Genomic DNA, 20,749 nt, shown 5'->3' on the forward strand with positions numbered 1-20,749 from the left:
TTATGATATATACAAAATATGTAAAGACAACTTTTGGTACTGCTAAAGAATGCTCGTTATGTAATACTCAAATTTTCTCCAGTAGAAATCCTTATCGTCTCCACTGTCCTCTTGCATTGTGCTGCTGGCAAGGTCTTCTTAATTTGTTTTGTTAGAACAATAAAACAGTGTGCATGAAACAACATACTTAAAGCATTAAAATGAGCACTGAAAATCAGAAAAAGATTGTGAAAATTAAAAAAAAGCAGATCTTGTTTGGTCCCAGCCTAGTCTCTGTACTAGCTGGTCTGAGTAGTTAAAATTAGGCAATCTCGGGAAGGGAGGGAGGCTACCATTGTTTAAATCCTAAGCAAAAATAGAATACTGATTGGGTTCAAATGAAGGTTGTTCTTAAAGTAACTTGTACTTACAGTAGTAGAAAACAAGATTCTTGCTGCCAGTCTAGATACTTCCTATGTTGAAGCACAGTCACACAAAAATCTCTAAGAGGGGCAGATCATTACAAATGCCCATCTGGTAGCTTTTTTAGGTGTAATGCAACACTAAAAAATGTTCTGGAAAATAAAAAGTAAGTATGGAACATTTACACATGCCAAACTGGAATAGTTATTTGGGAAACAGGAACAGAGCTCTTTGAAAAGGGTAGAAACTCACTGCCCATTCTTGGCCTGGTTATAGCTATGTGCTTGAAACAGCATTTCCCACCACTATTTCTTATTCTCCCTCCATGCTGCACCTTCCCTCCCCCACTCCCAGCTTGGCATCAGATTGTGCCAGCCCTGAACACTGCTGCAATTTACTGCTGAGTCACACCATTTCACTGCTGTCACAGAACATCATCATCACTGCTCCAATAGGAATATCGCAACAGCAACCTTTTGGTATGAGAAGGGAGAGAGGCTTCCAAGACATACATGGTGGAAAAGCTGAGTATAGTATGTTCTTTCAGAAAAAGATGTCTTCTTCTTCAAAGGAGATTCCCGGGTTTTTATGATCATTGGTTTGGAAATAGCACAATTAGCTCTTCCCATGATTTTGTCTCCGTTCACACGCCATACCTCTGGAATGCCCAAAGGATCAATATTTGAAGGCAATGGGCACTAGAAGAGACTTCCGTTGTTTATTATGGTGCTACTGAAGTCTTCTGGGGTTGACAGATGCTGCTCCATAAGGTTAATAAGATGAAGAAAGCTCTTCCAGCTGGACCGTAAGAGGGATTATGTCTGAGCAGCAGATAAACAGATTATTCCAGAAACAGACACTGCTTTTTTTTAAAAACTTCGTCACTCTTGTCTTACCACTCCAGTCCCCCAGGATAGAAGTGTGCGCGTTGGAGGGGTTTGTCCAGCTCTTGCATTCTGGCACCTGTTGCACTCTTCGCCTAGTTGCAATTCAATGCAGTCCAAGGCTGGGGACACCTGAAAAGTAAAAAAGAGGGAAGACGCTTGGGAATTTTAGTTCTTTTTAAAAAAAAATCCTTCTACTTGACCTAAATATTCTTATTTCCTGCATGATTGTTCTTGAAAACTGTGAATGATCAATAGACAGCATGCATTTGAAAACTGGATTAATATTTTTGATCATTTGCCTTGCTCTCCAAGTTCAGGGAAGCAGAGGTAAGTTCATATATAAAGGGTTATACTAATTTACATGGCATATGTTGGGAAAAAAAAAAGAAAGATCAGGATATTTTCATGTTACAGTATTCTTTCTTTGGAATTTGGTGTTTTGACAATTCAGCTAGAGACAGTAAAGTCACTGACACTGGTATAAAGTTGGAAAAGGAAATGTCGGCAAGATTTCTTACTTGTGTTTCCCAGGCTTTACAATCTCTGTAAGGGATGCCATTTAGTTTCGATTTACCTGCATTTCTCATGTTATGAAAAAATATAATTTCTAAAACAATTATATGGAAGGGGCAAAATAGCTGAAAGAACACCTAAGTGCTGACATTGTTAAAGATGGTCTGCAATCCTTGAAATGAAGAGAAAGTAGTAAAGTATGTCTTTGTATTTACTAGCCATTGTCAGAAATAACTTCAAAAACTTTTAGATATACAAAATCTGGAGGAATAAACCATGCTGACATATATACAAAAAAACAGCAATACTAGTAAGGATTACGGTAATAATAATTGTAAAATTATTTGCAAGAAAACAACAGCTAACTATTGCTCCTTTTAAAAACATTTAAAAGTTCACAGGAATTTTAATGTTTCTTCAACAACAAAAAAGAAAAGATGGCGATGTGATTTTTCCCTGTTCAATTCCATATTGCATAGATTTAGAGCTTTGGGAAACATTTAGTTTTGGGGGAGGTTTCTTCCTAACTTTTCCATCTATGCTTTGATATTTATATAATTGAATTAAAAGCCAACATTACAACTGCTTTATGCTTGCTCAAGTGAATGACCTCCTACTTTATGTCAATCTCAGGCATGTTAATTAAATGCAAAGAATGTAAAATGATAAAAGAGAAGTCTCCTCCATAGTATTTCAATATTTGTTAAAGAGACGGTGTGAAACTGTTGTCAATACTACTTGGAAAGCTTTATTTACACATCACATTTTTTCTAGTCTTGCTTTTCTTTGCACAGATTTTCTTTAAAAAATAAAGAACACAGTCATTGTTTCTCACTGAAGTTATGTAAATCTTCTCTAGTGGACAATTACAGTACTGAAAAAGCCTTGGGAAAAAGTACTGCGTTAGTTAACATTAGAATTATATTATGTTGCTTTTTTATTTTACTTTTTAATTCCATGTAAATAATGTCATTTAATCATTAATGTTATTTTGGAAATGTGGTGAAAAATGAGAAAATGAGTGATAGTTCATGTCTGACAAGAAGAAAAGGTATATCAAAATGCACTGCTTTTGCATTTGAGTTACAATTCCATGATGAAAAGAGATTGAATGAATTCCAGGTAATTCTTGCGTGCTTGATGGTACCATTACAGTCCATATTTATAATTATGAACTGAGAAAGTGATCATTTAAAAAGTGGGATCACATAGTTTCACCCATTGCAAATTGTGATTGTATGTTACAATACATTTCCCATAAAAGACACTGGCAAAATTCTGGGACAGTATCTTGCCAGGGAGGAATACAGACCTGTATGTTATCTCCCTAAGAGATGTAGCAGAAGACTTGGTGCACAGAATGTTTATCAACACTCAGGAAGCAACGTTGAATAATAAGTTTCACATAGTACCTTGCTTAGGTAGCAGTCTTGGAATTTTCTCATTTTTGATGGCTTCCAGGGGAAAAAAATATTTTTTTTGTATACATGCATGTGACAGATAATTGGAAAAATTCCTTCCCACCAGTTTTATAAAGTACGTGTGGTATGTGCAAATGCATAATAAATACATTTTATTGTCATGTAGTCATGCCATATATAATATTTTAAAACTATGTTATCTCATATATGGGCACACAAATCTCAAAGGACTTAATGCTTGTGTTAAGAAACTTCTTCACCAGAGCAGGGATGCTTCCAGAACTGTTATTTTATGACTTAGCATTAGGGTCAGACGCTTACAGAAAACATTTTCAAAAGTACACAGGCTCTCCCAGGAGTCTGAATACTCATATTAACCACTCATTAGTGATCCTAACATAGATAATTTGAAGCTTTTAGGGCTATTGAAGTTTGCAGTAAATGTCAACTGTGACAAACTAGGAAATAACAGACAAAGATATAAAATACTCCCATCTTAAAAGAAAAAACGTAGTACTAATAATCTCTAAATATTTATAGGGTTAATCGGTTGATTTTTTTTTTCCTAGAGAACAAAACTATCTTGTATTCAAATTCCTGTTTTACACACATCTGTATTTCAGGGTCAACAAAAAAGAGGCTCGCTCAGTAACGTCTTTTGCTCCTTCTTCCCCCTCCTTATTTTAGGACCAAAAAAGTCCTTCTCCCAGCCATTTGGGAGGTTGTCCAGGAGCACCTACAATTCCACAGTAAACAAAGAGGAAACTGTAGGGAGCAACTTAAAGACTTCAGAGACAGAGTGTTTATCTTTGGCAATGACTAGTGCCAGAATCCAGGAAATTACCTCAGGGCTTAAACTCAGGTCTTTGCCACTGTCCTCACACAAACTGTCTCTAAGAACAGGAAGCGAAAGTGAGGGGGGTAAAATCTTTGTGATGGAAAAAACATCTACACACAAAATATGACAGTAATTTTTAACTGTTGAATCATAAAACACTCAAAAGCCAAACTAACTAGCAAAACACAGAGGAGCTTTGAACTCCCAAAATTATACATTGATGCTGGGCACATCCTAACGCTTGATACTTGAGAATATAAGGGAGCCACAGAGTTTTCAAGGCTGTTTAGTGTTATTTTTTTATTCAGCAAGTAAATATCCTCTATTTACTCAGTCATTCTTTAGGACACAAAGGCTTTGTGTGTGCTCTATGAAATCATTTTAATTCATTCTGACTTACCCCTTCCCGCTCGGCTGTTCCAATTCAGCAATAAGTGTTGCAGATCTTCATTACTATAATTGCCCTTGAAAAAAGGGTTAAGCAAATTTGAGCCAAAGGGAAAGGGAAGTCAAAGAACATAAAGCTTCAAAAAAAGAAAGAAAGAAAACACATCTGCTTTTTGCACTGAGATTATGATCTACTTTCACCCATAAAATAAGGATTACCAACTTAAAGCTAGATTTCCTGGTTGTGCTTACAAACAAATGGAAAGTAAAACTTTTTTTTCCCCAAAAAAATAAATGTAACACTGGATTATATGCAGATTTTAATCTTATCTGTTTCCTGGATAAGAGCCAAACTTGAATAAAAATACTAGAATATTGTTGCTGAATCTTAAAGATTAATTCCAGATATAATCACACCTGTACCATAGCGATTAGTGAATTATACGTGAACGAAGTTAGATGTGTGGGATTTTTACTCAGAAAACAATTGTGGACAAGGTGATCACTATTAATAATAAAGGGTTTTCTCCCTTTACATGACATTAATTTACAGGCTACAATAAAGTAACTTTACTTGGAGTCTTAACCTGCTAGAAATTCAGATTATTGTTTATGCTATTCTTAATTTTTCAGCTAATTGTGATGTCTTAGGGGCTTCAGCAGTGCACTAAATGATATGGCCAGCATTCATCAGATTTAGCAAACACAGTTTCTTCTTCCCAGAAGGAAAACTACGTATGCATTCTACTGCATTTTGATGCTTTAAAATATTTTAAATATACGTTTTCCCCCCTGCTTTTGTACCTCTGTCCTATTTCCAGTCCCTTTGGGATTAAAATGAGTCTTATACTCATTCTCTATCACACGATTCTTCCATTTTCGTGAGGAGTTAGGTGCACTATCCTGCACATTCCGTGCACTTTGCATGCCCGGCTGTGTTTCAAACAATTTCTTCCCCTTAGGAAAGTGTGATATTGAACAACACACTGCCTAAAAAGAAATATCTATCTGTATGTCTGCATGTACATATACACTGGCATTTAGTCAATATCAGCTGCTATTTACAGGGCAGACACTACAGAATAGTAGCATAGCTGGAAAATATAAGATTAACAATCATCTGAAGCCTGCCACATTGTAAGTGTGTACCCTTACTTAATTGTAGCGTGCTTTATCACTGTATGCAAGCATACCATCAGTTTTAACCCTACAATATACCTGTCTGACAGAGTAACACTATCATCCTCATTTCCCAAAAGCATGAGGACCTGAGATGTAACATAGAAACTGAAGTCCTGACCTGTAAAGGGCATTGCACTTATAAAGGAGGACAATATCAGAGTTTAGCAGGCTGATTCTCAAAGCAACTGCTCAGTCACATAGATGCCTGCAAATCGGTAGGACCCAGACTCATAGCTGCATAGCTGATTGTATTTTTTGGGCTAGGTGACCTCCAAGTGTCCTCCCAATCTAACTTGGTCTATGCAGCTTGACACATAACTAAGTTAAGTAAGGTTAAGTCCAAGTCACTCTATGTCAAAATGAGATGGAGTCAATTAACCAGAGACTGTAGATTGCATTGCAGGATGAGTGCCTCTAAACTGTGGGTAAAATTGACCGGTTCCAGTTACACAAGTTCAAGCAAAGATATGGCACTGTGGCTGCTGATTCTTGAAAGCTTTCTCATATGCCAGCTATTCTAATCATCATCATATTTGAATACAGTTACCTCAATAAAACCGTTCTGCACTGCGACTCATTGACCCACACCATCACAGTTGTTGAAATGTTGACATACATGGCACAATATCGCTGGAACTTGAATTTATGCTGTCTCACTGACTTTCTCAGAGGATGGTTGTACATCTTGAGTAAGAATGATTAGAAAATTAATAGCAGAGTTGCTCGAGTGTTTCATCACTGCACATTGGATGCATCCCTCCAAGAACTATGCAAACATTTAAAGCATTTTCTTGCATCCTTTGGTGCAAATCATATCAGATAAGAGAACAGTATTTCAGGCCAAATGCTTCTAACATGGCCAAGGAAATATAAATACGTATGTGTTTCATATGTTAACATTAAAAGAAATCATTCTTCAATGCTGCCCTGGACCTTAAGCAGACTGTAATAGGAATCAGATTCTGGCAATGAAGTCATAGACTGCCCTTTATATTTTCCATGAATTCCAGTAGCAGTGGTTAGTAGAGTTGGTGAATAACAAGGAGGATTCCTCACCAGAATTTGCACTTATGTGTCTGAAAGAGATGCTATATATTTCTACCTTAAATGTGAGATATGACGTCAAGGAAAACATGAGTTTTTCTTTCAGGTAAGAAGGAAATGTGTCAAAATCACATGTATTGACTCATAAAGCTTTCAGCTTGTTCAATATTTGTGATTGATACAAGCTGCATTTATTGTGAGTGTGGATTCATTGTTAGGATATGACAACTATATTCATAAAAGCAGGAGAATCTTAACAGTGGCATATTATGTTTTCTATTCTTGTCTATAATAGGTATGTAATTCACCATAGTTATTGTGCCATGAATTGTATAGTTAGCGTAATTCAAAGGTGTTACCAAATTGCCTGTTTAGAGAGGGAGAAAAAAATATGTTTGTCTGTTATAAGGCCTAAGCATAAATTTCATAAAAATTGTTTCAAATTATCTTCTTAGCTTTCTTTCTGAAGTTGGTTGATTTAACAATTGTGTTTCTCCACTTGGCATAGAAAACCACACAGATTTGTGTGAGTATCTGGGAGGAGAGGAACAGCTGAGGGATTATGATAGTTTCTCAGTGTTACCTGCTTGCAGAAATGAAATTCTTCACACTTACTGAAATTCCAAAGCACATTAGTTGATGACAACAGTGATCTTTGGTACCGAAATGTAAATCCAGGTTAATTTAAAGGCTTCTGCAAAAGAATCATTACTTAATGCCATCTCCTAGCTTTGAATGTAACACAGAACAAAAAAGTTTCGGGGTTTTATTAAAATTTAGACATTTACTACTGTCATTGTTATACCAGATATTTCAAAATAATTTATCACATTCTTCTCCAGATTTATTTCCATATATGTTCTGAGGTGTAAGTTCTTTCACTATAACCAAACATTTAGTATTTTTAACATAATTATAACAACAGGAATATATCACATAAGGATTCATGGGAGCCTTGCCTTATTTGAGTACATCTTCCACAAATGTTTAAAGGAGCATCATCACACATTTCTGCCAAGAAGCAGGATTTATGAAAACCCACCACTTTCCTGAATTCTCAGTGAGGAAAACCCCTTGGTACAGATCTAAATGTAAACAAGAACAGAGTCTTTAAAAGACTGAAACTTACAGAACTTATCTTTTAAGCAGGAGCCTGGAGCTCCTCTCCTGTGTCATAGAGCGCTTGAGCACAGCTTGTGAACATGTGCAGGTCATGTTCTGTCATGCTGAGATACAACGGTCAGGTGTATTTTGTCTTCAGTACAAAGTCTTCACTGCACAGGTAGGGCCTAGCACTTCCCTGACATGTAAGGTGCCGCTGAGTTTTGCATAACACATGGTATTTGTAGGTACGTGAAAGGCTCTGTAGTGCTGGGTGTGTAGATACCAGCTTTGTGGTACATGCACAGGAAGGTTGCTAGTGGACATAAGTCAACTGAACACAGGGTCTTCCAAGCTGAAGGCCTGAACCTGTCCCCCATAGCTCTTTGCCACAATTTGATAACCAGGCCTCATTCCACTGGTAATGTTACTATTTAGTGACATTTAAGAAGGGCATTCCCACAAGCCAACATACCAAACAGGAAATACCAAGCTCATCATTGTCGATATTCATTTTTAGGAATTAAAATTAATTAATATAAATGCCTTAGCCCTCTTCCTCTCTTCTAGGAACACAGGCATTCTCCTCTTGCCAGTGTACATCATCTTCTGAAGATAAACATCAATGTCAGCTCCTTATCTTTCAGCAAAACACCCACACAGTAGCGGATACTACCCTCTTACCCAGCAGTTCGTTGGCTGAGTGCACTAAACCTGAAGAAGTGAGATCCAAACTGAGTTCACTCCCATGCCTCAGCTACTCCAGTTAGTTCCCAGTTAAATCATAGAATCATAGAATGGTTAGAGACTGAAGGTACTTTAAAGATAATCTAGGTCCAACCCCCTTGCCAGGGACAGGAACACCTTCCACTAGACCAGGTTGCTCAAAGCCCCATCCAACCTGGCCTTGAACACTTCCAGGGATGGGGCAGCCACAACTTCTCTGGGTAACCTGTTACCGTGTCTCACCACCCTCACAGTAAAGAATTTCTTCCTAATAGTTAATCTAAATCCACTCTCTTTCAGTTTAAAACCATTACCCCTCGTCCTATCACTACACTCCCTGATAAAGAGTCACTCCCCATCTTTCCTATAGGCCCCCTTCAAGTACTGGAAGGCTGCATCTCCCCAAAGCCTTCTCTTCTCCAGGCTGAATAACCCCAGCTCTCTCAGCCTGTCTTCATAGGAGAGATGCTCCAGCCCTCTGATCATCTTTGTGGCCCTCCTCTGGACCCGCTCCAGCAGGTCCATGTCCTTCTTATGTTGGGGGCCTCATAGCTCGACACAGTACTCCAGGTTGGATATCACGAGAGCAGAGGGGCAGAATCACCTCCCTAGACCTGCTGGCCATGCTTCTTTTGATGCAGCCCAGGATACGGTTGCCTTTCTGGGCTGCAAGCATGCATTGTCAGTTCGCATCACACTTCTCATCAATCAACACTCCCAAATTCTTTTCCTCAGGGCTGCTCTCAATCCACTCTCCACCCAGCCTATATTTGTGCTTGAGATTGCCCTGACCCATGTGCAGGACCTTGCACTTGGCCTTGTCGAAGACCCACTACCCACCAGGATTCAACAACTCTTGGGGCTGAGTTCCCTCTGCAACTCCTCTCAAAGTTATTTCACTGTGTGCATTAGAAATAGTTCAGGAATATGTTGGACCCAAAGATAACTACAAGTATGATGTAGAACCTTGTGTTTAGGGGCACTGAGCTCTCAGAGACAAGACCTGAGCAGATTAAATATTAGTATTAATTTTTCTAAGACGGGATTCTGTATTCTCAAGTTTTTTAAGTTGTGAGCCTTCACGGTTGTATAAACAAACTTGGAAATCTAATGCAAATAGTCAGAGCTAGTGTCTCACAAAGCACTGGCAAAGCAGCCCTGAATATCATCAAGAGTACAAGGAAAGGGCCTCTACTTCCACATCTGCATGGAAAAATAGAGGTGGTTGCATGAGAGAAGGTAGGTGCTACTCCTACAGTACTCATACGCAGGACCTAGGCTGCATTTGATGATAAAACCATGCCATATTTTGCTCATCTAAACTGCTTCAATCCAGTCAAACCTTTCCCATGCAACAGGGACTGAGGCAGTGTGTCATAAAAAAGATTTAAAAAGCAATAGAAGGAGAGGACATGTCATGGGCACCCTGGCTATCACTGGCAAGTGCCAGTAGAATTTGGGGTTCTCATTGCTCCCATGTCAGAAGGAGACTGACTCTAAGCGAAGAGTCAAAAATATTACCTCTCTTTGTACTTTCCATGCTTTTGTTACTGGCTGAATTATCAACACATGAGCTGTTGTCCCTGCTGTATATTTAATTGGATCAGAACAACACATTTATGGGCTTTTTGTTGAATTAAACCTCTTTGATAAGCTTTCCTCTTCTCTTATTTCAGCAGTTTCCATTAAATAATTCTTGTCTTTTAATTAAAAATTATTTTATTGTGAAGGCAATATGTCTCATTTATCAATCAATCATTCCTCTCTGTCCTAGGAACATCTACTTATTTTTCAGACTAGTCTGGTTTTACATACATGTCACACTTGTAATGCTTTTTATGACAAATTATTGAGACTTCAAAAGTTTTGTCCTGATATCACCTTGAATTTTGCCACTGAAACCTGTAGTTACCATATTTCAAATTCTTCTCTTTGTATGCCATGACATCTTAATTTTCTAGGGTCAAGACATCTTAATTTTCTAGGGTCAAACCAAACTAAAACTTACTTCTGAATTAATGCTGTAGGTAAATGTTCCAACACAGAGATTGCCTACATTGATGAAAAAAAACCCAAACCCACACCAAAACTGGAGGCCTTCCAAAACTGATAATATTAACAGCTAGAAAAGAACAAAGCTGTATAGAAAAGCATCTATTACAGTTATAGAAAAAAGTTTTCAATACAAGCTTCTTGTCCGATATTTATAAAAGCAAATAAAAGAAAATCCCACTGAGCAATTATCTGAATGGCTTTAAAGTCTTTTTTTTCTAGAATCCAGTTAAGTAACAATGTAGTTTTCCTTTTTCATCATGTAGATTATAAAAAACAGATAGGAACTCTCACCTTTGAAATCTGTTTTCTCCTGCTTTGTTTTTTACTGATGCTATAAATTTGATAATGTCAGTGTCAAGAGACATGGAGGAGAGGCCTGACCTTATTCCAAGAATTTAAGTTTTTTAATTTGAGAAATGAGTACTGTTTATTTGCCTGAAACTAAAACCTGAAGAAAAGTACCATGAGCTTGAGAGACCTGTATGGACATCAAAGCACTTCTGATTAGGTCCCATATGAATAAGATTGCTATATTATATTTTGAAAATTACTTTATCATATTTTGAAAATTTTTTGTTATATTTGTCTAAATTCAGGACTAGGGGATGGGAACTCCAAATTTTAATAATGGCTGACAGTGATTCTGTAGACCACCATGGTAAAACTACCTCAACTTTTTTCCTCAGATATGCCACCTGGGGACAATGACGCAGATTCTTTCATGTGAGAATAAGGAAAGAGAGTTACAGCTTTGTTTAAGCACCACGGAGATTACGCTAACACACAGTAAAAAGTTACCAGACTTTGACAGTTATCTGCCCTCAGCCCTGGAACCATCAAAGAAAACTACAAATCTTAGACATACCTTTTAAAGGTAAAACAAAGAATAAGAACAAAAAAAATTACAAAAATTACTTTTTTCAAGAATAGTAAAACAACCCAGTATTATCAGGACTTTCTACATGATCAAATTATGTACCCTGTAAAATTTGCACCACTCCAATGTATTCAATGACTATGCTGCATGGTAAAAAGAAAAGGGACCAGCTAATACATATGGGTTCAATTTCATAATAGCACGGGTCGTCTTAGATTATTTTTCAACTCAGGAAACTGAAAGCCAAGCATCTAAAAAGTTGTAGATGGAGGGATATTATAGTAAAGCATATGGCTGAACCATCTGGGAGTCTTAGGTTAAAATTTCTCAGTTCAGGTTTTTCACAGACACAGGGGAAAGCACAGGTATGAAGAATTATGAACAAATAATGTTTGTTCCAAAAGACACATATTCTTCCATTCACATTCAGTAAATATTAGGAAATAAGTATTGGACAATCATGTGCAGAAAGGGGTTGATATTTCTTTCAATTCAAATTTTACTTAAATTTAGTAAAAAAAGTCATTTCAAGAACTGAGGATAATAAAAGTTACTCTAGTAAGGGAAATTTACTAACCACAAGATATAAATGAAATTAAACCTTTTACAGTAAGCATATGTATGCAACAGATCCCTCCCACAAAAAAAAGTGGATATTGAAGGGAAAGAATGAAAAGAGAAAAAGTTTACACCTCCCCTGAACAGGCTAGCAGAACAGGGATAACTGGAAGCAGATAACGTATGGTCACTTTCTCAGAGCGAAAAGCCCAAACAGTGACCCTAACACAAAGAATTTGAAATCATTACAACAATCTTTTTAGAAGAATCTCCTTTGTCATTTCTATGAATAGTATAATTCTTAATTCAAGTCAATGACTTAGGGGTAAATCCTGGGGAAGAAGCAAATCCTTCAACAAAGAACTCTGCTCCATACAAAAGCTATCAAAGAGCTTAGTGGCAAAATCCTCTGCCCCAGTTGGTCAGCCTGCCTGGGCAGCTGGGCTACTGCAGTTAATATGATTCGTAAAACTGGCTACTTTCCATAAAGATTTTTGGTATTTTCTTCCAGAGCATTTCAGGGGTCTTCTCTGAGATTTCTGTGGAATTGGATCTTCGACTCCTACCCCATATATCATTCAAATAATCCAGTGTCTCAGCTGATGCGGTGGTCAGCTGCTTGTGGTTTCTGATGGACCCAGAGCCATGTTTTCACAGGGGAAATACCTTTTATGCAGTTTATAGTTCATGATCTGACATTACTGGGGAAAAATTACTTCCATTTCATTTAATGACAAACACTATATGACTGCATCATTATTTCAAATTACCTTGCAACAATTAGACAGTTACAGACCTACAGGTTGCTGCCTCTGGCATGCTTTACAAAGCAGTAACAATCACCTCTTGCCTTCATTGTCTTTCATGCAACATTCAGCATAATCAAGCAGTCAACTTTTTTCCATATCACAGTTCCACCTACCTCATAATATATATGTCATTATTACATTATTCTACACAGTAAGCATTGGATGTTTGTGCTGAAGTCAAATAAGAACTGAGATATATATACACACAGATATATATGTATAATGACATATATGGTAGAACTTTTCTCATTCTTTATTTCCAGTACTATTCTTATTGTAACAGTATGCTTTTCTCTTTTTTTCTCTTATCATTTATCTGCCCTCTTTTCTTTACACATTTTATTAATACAGTTCCAAATTGTCAAGATAACGTGTTTTACCTTCCTTATTTTCTCTTGATTTGCCAAAGAACATAATAATTAGTGTTTATATGCAGCATATTTCTTTTTTCTCCAGTAAACTGATAATTTTTTACTTTTATTTTTTTATAGTATTACTCTCACTAAACTTGTTCCATGTGAACCATATTATTTCCTCTTATTTTTCTTCTACACGTTTTTTAACCATTCTACAAAGCAATTTTTTCAGTCACTTTGTCAGCATTCAGGCACACAGATACCATGTCTTTCTTACATTTTCTCCCTTAAAGTTTTCCAATTATCTACAAAATTTACACCTTTCTTTCAAAAAGTCTTTTATTCTGTTTACATTTTTCTTTATTTTCCATCTGTGATGTATGAAAATGGAACAAAAAAGGGTATTTCTGAATTAACTTTAACATCTTTATTAATATGTATGCAAAATTTTGGAAGATAATCTAAAAGACACTAATTGCTCCTGTCACACGATCCTGCAAAATGCTCTATTTCAGATCATTTAAATGTGTATTGTATATGTTATTTTTATCATTAACATTTTACATTAAATTTAGCTGCTATGTCATGTAATACTGCATCACAAGTACTTAGGAAGTGGAACTAAATGAGTCCTGAATTTTTGTGTGCCTTTTAAGTAGGGGGTTCCTATGCTTTTGACACTCTAGAAATATTTCAATTTTTCATTAGTGAATAGCTCCATAAGTAAATCTTAATCTCAGACCTTCAATTCCCACTCACTGGTTTCACTTGTTTCTACTGTAGCTGTTCCGCTTTGCCAACAATAGTTAAAGACTGATTGAGATACAATGCCAGAACGTTCACAACTCCTATCATCAAGTGGCAAAGAAACATAATTGAAGACTGTTCTGATTAATATTTCTGTTTATGTGAGGGAAAGATAGAGGAGTGCACTGTGGAGTGAAAAAGGGAGACTGGAAACAGCTCTTTCTTCCCCAAAGACAATCAAACTCCTGTTCAGCTTTTGAAAGAAAGTGTTTCAGGGTCCAGTTCTTGGGATGGGTTCAAGACTATGAACCTGATGTGAAGGGACATGTGCCTTGAAGCCCAAAGGAAAAATAAGAATATCTTAAAAGGGTGCAGATTTAGGGTACAACTATTTCTCACATTACTTATCTGCTAGCATAGACACCTTTTTACACCCTACGCTGTTACAGATATGCTTCGCTTTTCCCAAGCTCCAGACCATTATCTATCACTGTGCTGTACATTTCCCTACAGCGCGATATGCTCACAAATGAGATGCTGTAGCATGAAGTTCACACACTTAAGTGTGCTTTGTGGATCTAACCCAAAGTCACTTTTGATAACAAGATTTAGGGCTTCTGAAACTTTTACCCTGTGTGACCTGGAGGTCATGTGTTGAGATATAAGAAAATTAGTTACCAGGTCTCTTGAGTCCCAGTTCTCCCGTGTGATCACAGGATGTTTCTCCTCAGCACATTCAGTCAGTCAGGGCACTGACACCAATATTACGTAACAAAAAGAGCTCACAGGTCCATGCCCATTTTCCAGATATGACCTTCCGTATGATACCTACTGCCTATGCAATGTAAGTTTATGTACATGCTTACTTTTTATCTTTTCCAGAAATTCCTAATAAAATAAACCGTGGTGAAGCCAAACATCTTGCAGATGCCTCAGGGTCAGACAAAACAGAAAGAACAACAAAGAGGTCCAGAGTATCAACCATAAGGCGGATATTTGACATGTCAAAACACCGAATAAAGAGGTCATCCTTTTTCTCAACTGGTGTGAAAGTTTGCCCACAAGAATCAGTGAAGCAGATTTTAGCCAGTCATCAAGCTTACTATAGATTAAGAGGTAAGATGATGATTGCAATATGTACTTCCTCCCTTAAAGTATTTCTTTTAATTGAAGAAACACAGTAATTTTCCAGAATCTTGTTCTTTAGCTCTAGGCAGTATATATATTTGCTTTACGCTTTATTTTTACATAGATATTCAAATGTTATGTGTACATTAACATGGTTCAAGACAGACAGTTACCAGAACAGAATAAAATAACACAATGAAAATATTAATGAACTGAGTGTAATTGCATAGTGGTTTTGTGGCAGAACATAGTGCATAGTCTGTGGCAGTGTTGGTATACTACGAAAACTGAGATAATTGCCAGCAGCTCATGCAAAGACCTTAGTCTTATTTTTAAAAAACCTAGAATGCTTTTTCTGCCCAATTAATTCACTCCCTCCCCAGCCCTTTCTCTTCCTCCCTTGACCATAGAGAGCCCATAGAGTTAGCATTCCAATTTTAGGTCCCTAGAATGTACAGTGCAAATAGCCCTCTGGTTTTTTTTTTTATATTTCTTCTCTTCCTCCCTCTCCCAGCTTTTCATTCTGAGGCTGTTCCAATTTGTATAAAAAAAAAAAAAGCATATTTTTGTGCTGCAGCAAGTAGGTCCAAAGCTAATTCTAAAATCTAGTCAGTGCTTCTGGGATGCAAGTATCTAAGGCAACATCTACTCTCTAAATCAACTTTCCTTATCTATTTGTCCTCTATATTGATCTCCAACCATTCACATACATGTATGTACATTTGCTGCTCCTCAACTTTCAGGTAACCAGCTAGTTCCCTCTGAAATGAAACCTGGATGTAGAGCTGCGAAAATTTTATTCCAGCAGCCACTTGCTCTAGGCAGCATGGGCAAACCACACCAATGTCTGTAGCCACACATATTTGATATCCATCATGGGACTGAATTCCAGTCTAATGGGCATTAGACAGAATTCTGAAACGTGTTAAAGAGGCTGATCCAAAAAGCCTCTCTTAAATACTAATTAATCCTGAAGGTCCCTAAAACTCCCTGGCCACATCCCTGATTGGTCTGAAAACAAGCTATGCTGGGACAGGCTGGTATCATTAACCTGAATTCAAAGAACTGCAACTATGATCACCTTATACTGCCACTTTTTTGGAGAGCAGCACATCAGTTTGGAGTGGGTTACTGGGCTTTGTAAGTCTTGCAGTACAAGCAGGTTTATACTTACAGCTCCTCTTTCCCAGCAGTGTCCTAGACTCACAAAATTCTCTGAGTAGGTGTCATGCAGTTCTTCAACTGAAGCTGGAGTACTTCCCAAAAAGTAAGCAAGAGAACAGATGACTGCAACTGAATACTTTGTAGACTCATTCGGAAAAGGTGTTTCTGCTCTCTTGAATAGTTGCACTTTGTCCACTACAATGTCCTTGGTTAAAACCTCAGAAAATCTTTCCTTCAAGGAAAGTTCAAAACACAAGACTCCTGCCCTCCCAGCTGAGCAAGCTAATCTACCTGATGAAAGTGATAAATGAAAAAAGAAAGTTAGAAGTGAAAATGTGGTGATGAAAGCATTATCCTTGAAGCCTTCCCAAAAAGATAGTCTGGTAGCCACACTACAGTGGCAGTATTTCAACTCTGATATGTTATGTGTCACCATAGCTTAAGTCACCATGAAGACAGTCCCTCTTCTGGGGCAAACTGGGAGCATACATGGAATCAGCCATGCCGCCTCCTTAGCTGGCCATGGGTCATGTTTAACTAAACCCTGGTAGCGGGATTACTTTTCATCAGATAGTATATCTTCATTCAGCAGTTACTGCTCACGAAAATAGATAACACAGGGTTGCAAGTGAGAAAAAGATGACAGAAAGTAGCCTTAACTGCTAGCTCATTATGAATAAATCTCTTCAAAAGACATCCTGTTCCTTTTTAATAATCTGACCCCATCTGCTCCCCGTGCAGCTGCTCTCCTGGGAGGGCAGGTTGTTCCCGATATATTATTGAGGTGCCCTGACACAGCTAGGTGAGTACATCCCTACAGCAAGTTTAGAGAATACCTAGAGAAACTGATTGCACTAATTTCAGACACCCCAATATTTTAGATATGCAGATAATTATCTCACTCTAAGCAAAAGAGGTATCCAGTACTGAAAATAAATGTCCCATCTCATAGTAATGAACTTTGCAAAGTAAAGTGCTAAAGGCAACAGCTTTTAAATTGCTAGCAAGTCTTTGTTAAAATGAGTTTTCTAATATGGTTGAAAATCACCCTTCTCTAAAAGCATTAAACTTTAAACAACATTTGTGCCTTCATCTTGACTGAGTGTACATTATATTTTCACAACGCCAAAAATACATCTGACTTTCTTGACTCTAACAATACCAGAGGAATCGACAAGTACAGACAGAGGCGGTCACCCATGAAGGAGAAGTTTGCAGTGGCAGCTGAGATAGACTGAACTGGTTCTGTTGAAAACACCATGGTTCTAGCAGTCACCCAGCCATGTTGGTTATCCTACACAACTGACTTCACAGCCCCTGCAGAGGACAACCTGCATAAGTGGGTATTTCTGCAGTTAAGCAGGAAGGTCCACACAGAACGGCACTTCCTGGCTGGCTCTCTGATAGCTTGAGGGTCTCGTTGGACCGCTCAGTGGTTTTAAACATGACTCAGGTCCAGCAAAGGATTAATTCTACATTTAGTTCAAGGCTGTGCAAAGCGAGTTAAATGAAACCCAAATATTTTGGGTGTAGGGAGGGGTTGGTATCTGAACAGAAATCCAAAGACATTAGTATAGTTAGTCAGGTAGGCAGTCGCTGTATGGAGGAGGGAACGGTTTATTCTCCAGAATCTTTAGAAATGGTTTCAACTAACAAAAAGGAGGAGACTTCAGCAAGATGTTGGTAAAACTGCACTCAGAAGTGTAGCCCCACCTGGCCATCTGTGACTTTTGAAAACTCTCTTCTGCGGACATATCAAAGACCGGTATTATCAGAATCATTAAGGGAAAGTAAAACCTACAAAGTATTCCTCAGCAGTCATTTTATAACCTAGCTGCTGCTGCTTTCTCCCCTCCCTCACATACTCATGCATGTCATGATCCTCACTCACAGTGCTAGAGAGCAATGTCTTCACAGCAGGAGCTTTTACAAGTTTTCCCTGAAATGCCCAAATTCTGACTGCTAGAAAATAGATCAAAAAACTGGACACCAAGCCCAAATATGCATTCTAATATATTTTGTAACATATTACAGCTGAACTTCACAGCTTTCTTGCATAAGGAGCAAGCCAACAAAATATGTAAAAGTATTAGTCTCCATTATTGTTTTACATAAGCTCATGGAAATAAGTCGGTTTGCATCCAGAAAATGAAGCTCCCTTAGAGCCGTTCCTGAACACCAACTTTGCGAAATCTCCCCCACTGTCTTATTCCCTTTATGTTCATTTTCATTTCTCTAGATGATGCAGAACACTACTGTTCTCTCTGTAGCCACAGTTCCTGTTAATCTTGTCTGATGTAGCCTGGCATTTAACTGGGTGATTCATCACCATGGAGGAGATACTTAACACCGAATAAATGACTGTATACAGTTGTGTAGAGAGAAAGGAAATCATGTTCTTCCCAGAGGAATTTTACCTATATCAAGTCATTCAATTTTTCCAGAGGTGTTTAAAGAAACATAAAAGCATGTACCTGCTGTAGAATGTCCTTAAAAATTCGAAAAGACTAATCACATTGAAATTTTGGAATATAATCAAATCATTTTAGCCTGCTGTATTTAAAAATATTTTTTTATTAAATATTTTTTATATGTATGGGGAATATAAAAATCTTAAATATGTTCCTTTTCGCTTGTTCTATGCATAGTTAACCATACTAATGTACAAAACCTTTGTATACAGTTAAAATTATGATTATTCAAGTATGATGACTGCTAGATTTTTTTTTTTCTCTACCTCCCTGCTTGCTCTCACTGGAACATCCAGTATGTATCTTTGTATGTATGTAACTTTGAGGTTGAATGAAGTGTTCTTTGTGTTTGCTCCTTATTCATGATGATGATGTCAGGCCAAATTAATCTCTCTTTTAAAGTGAGGGACATTAACAATCTTTGCCTCAAAGATTGTTAATCCTTCAGCATAAAGGCAAATGACTGTCAACTCAAAAATACCTAAAAGATCTAAATATCTAAAAAAACCCTAGAAGCTGGATTTCTTTACTAAGGACAGTAAAATGTGTAAATCCTAAATAACTTTAAAAAGGCTTTCAAGTTTACTTTTTGGTACAAAGCATCCATCCCCAGCCCCTTTCTTCTTACTCAGTTTGCCAGGAAGCTGTGTGGGAAGCCTTTCGTATTTTTCTGGATCGGATTCCCGATACTTCTGAATATCAGAACTGGGTTACTGCCTGCCAGAGGGAAACCTTCTGCATATTCGACATTGGCAAAAACTTCAGCAATTCCCAAGAACACCTGGAAATAATCCAACGGGTAAGGATTACTGACATTTGTTTAGAAACTGGGGGAGACTTCCAAGTGCCTCTCCATCTGCTTATATAACAGCAAAGTATTGCTCAGGAAGAGGAGGGGGCATGTGTTAGAAGGAAAACATAATACAAGTACAGTAAACAAAAGAGCTAACAGGCTTCTGCTCAATGGTTGGATACACCCACTAGTAAAATGCTGTTTTTCTTAATCTTTTTGCAGCGAGTAAAACATAGAACCTTCCAGGAAAGGTAAGTAGCACAAGTAGAACCTTGCCACTTGACGTTACTGCCTTTTTCGAAAAAGATATGTGTAGATGTGCGTGGATGTGAACAGATATACAGATAGCACTGTGGTGTATTTGGTGTGTGCTGTGAGAGATGTGTATACTGTATGTATCATAGTACACAGTAATCGAATCACAAATAATTAAGGTGGCCAAATGCCTGAGTTGCCTGTTCACTTTGAGACACCACAGAATCTCTTCTTAGACTGTGAGCATGAAACCCTGACAGAGCCACAGCTTTGTGTTAGATAGTGTTGATTGGGACTGTGACAAAATTTACCCACAATTGCTATAATTCTCAAAAGGAAAGTCAGAGAGCTGAGCAAAAGTTTATCTGGGAGGACACATTAAGCAATAGTATGAAAACTCCGTGCCTTCACTTTAGCTTTCCCCTGTATTTTTACACATCATGATAGCGTTAGCTAATGTGGTGCTTTATTCCATAAATTGGAAAAAAAAGTATGCTCCTGGCAATGCTCAGAAGTCTGAGAATGGCGGGATTAAAGTTACAATACTGAACTCTGTCTCTCTGCATATAAATGCTATAGTACAGCCAGACAAATCATTGTCCACAGTTTCTCCGATTAATGTATTATTTTTCCTTCAAATTTCCTTAGATTTTCCAGTGTAGCAAATAATCTTTTCCATTCATAAATTATACTGTCTGATGATCACAGAGGTCTTAGGGATCTTTATTCATTACAACATGGGAGCTTTGAGTGTTCTTCTTTCTCAGAAATGTATTTTTAATAATGTAGGGCCTAATTAAACTCCCCTGGAAGTCCAAAGGGAGGTCTTTGCACTCAGTCTAGTGCAAACAGCAGCAGCAAGGCAATAAGTGAACTGACTGATCTCAGAGTTCTTATGCTTCTTGTGAACAGTATGGTTTTCCCTAGACGCAATTCAGAAGGTGAAGTAAATTCTATGAAATTACTCGCATTTTAGATGAAAATACAGACAGCCACTATTATGCATTGTTGGACTTCATCTTTACTACTTTGTGG

At 37.6% G+C, this 20,749-nt stretch overlaps 1 protein-coding gene across 1 annotated transcript in view; it reads left to right on the forward strand.

Moving 5' to 3' along the window:
- Positions 1-1,549: 1,549 nt before the first annotated feature.
- Positions 1,550-20,749, forward strand: part of IMPG1 (interphotoreceptor matrix proteoglycan 1) — a gene marked incomplete at both ends in the record, with an annotated part of 63,163 nt that continues 43,963 nt past the window's right edge. The window contains 4 exons of the mRNA XM_082481579.1: positions 1,550-1,616; positions 14,786-15,019; positions 19,299-19,465; positions 19,682-19,710. Coding sequence (XP_082337705.1) covers positions 1,550-1,616; positions 14,786-15,019; positions 19,299-19,465; positions 19,682-19,710 — 497 coding nt within the window. The remainder of the gene's footprint in view (positions 1,617-14,785; positions 15,020-19,298; positions 19,466-19,681; positions 19,711-20,749) is intronic.

This window comes from Vanellus vanellus, assembly GCF_965231255.1.
Source record: "Vanellus vanellus genome assembly, chromosome: 3".
Classification (NCBI taxonomy): Eukaryota; Metazoa; Chordata; class Aves; order Charadriiformes; family Charadriidae; genus Vanellus; species Vanellus vanellus.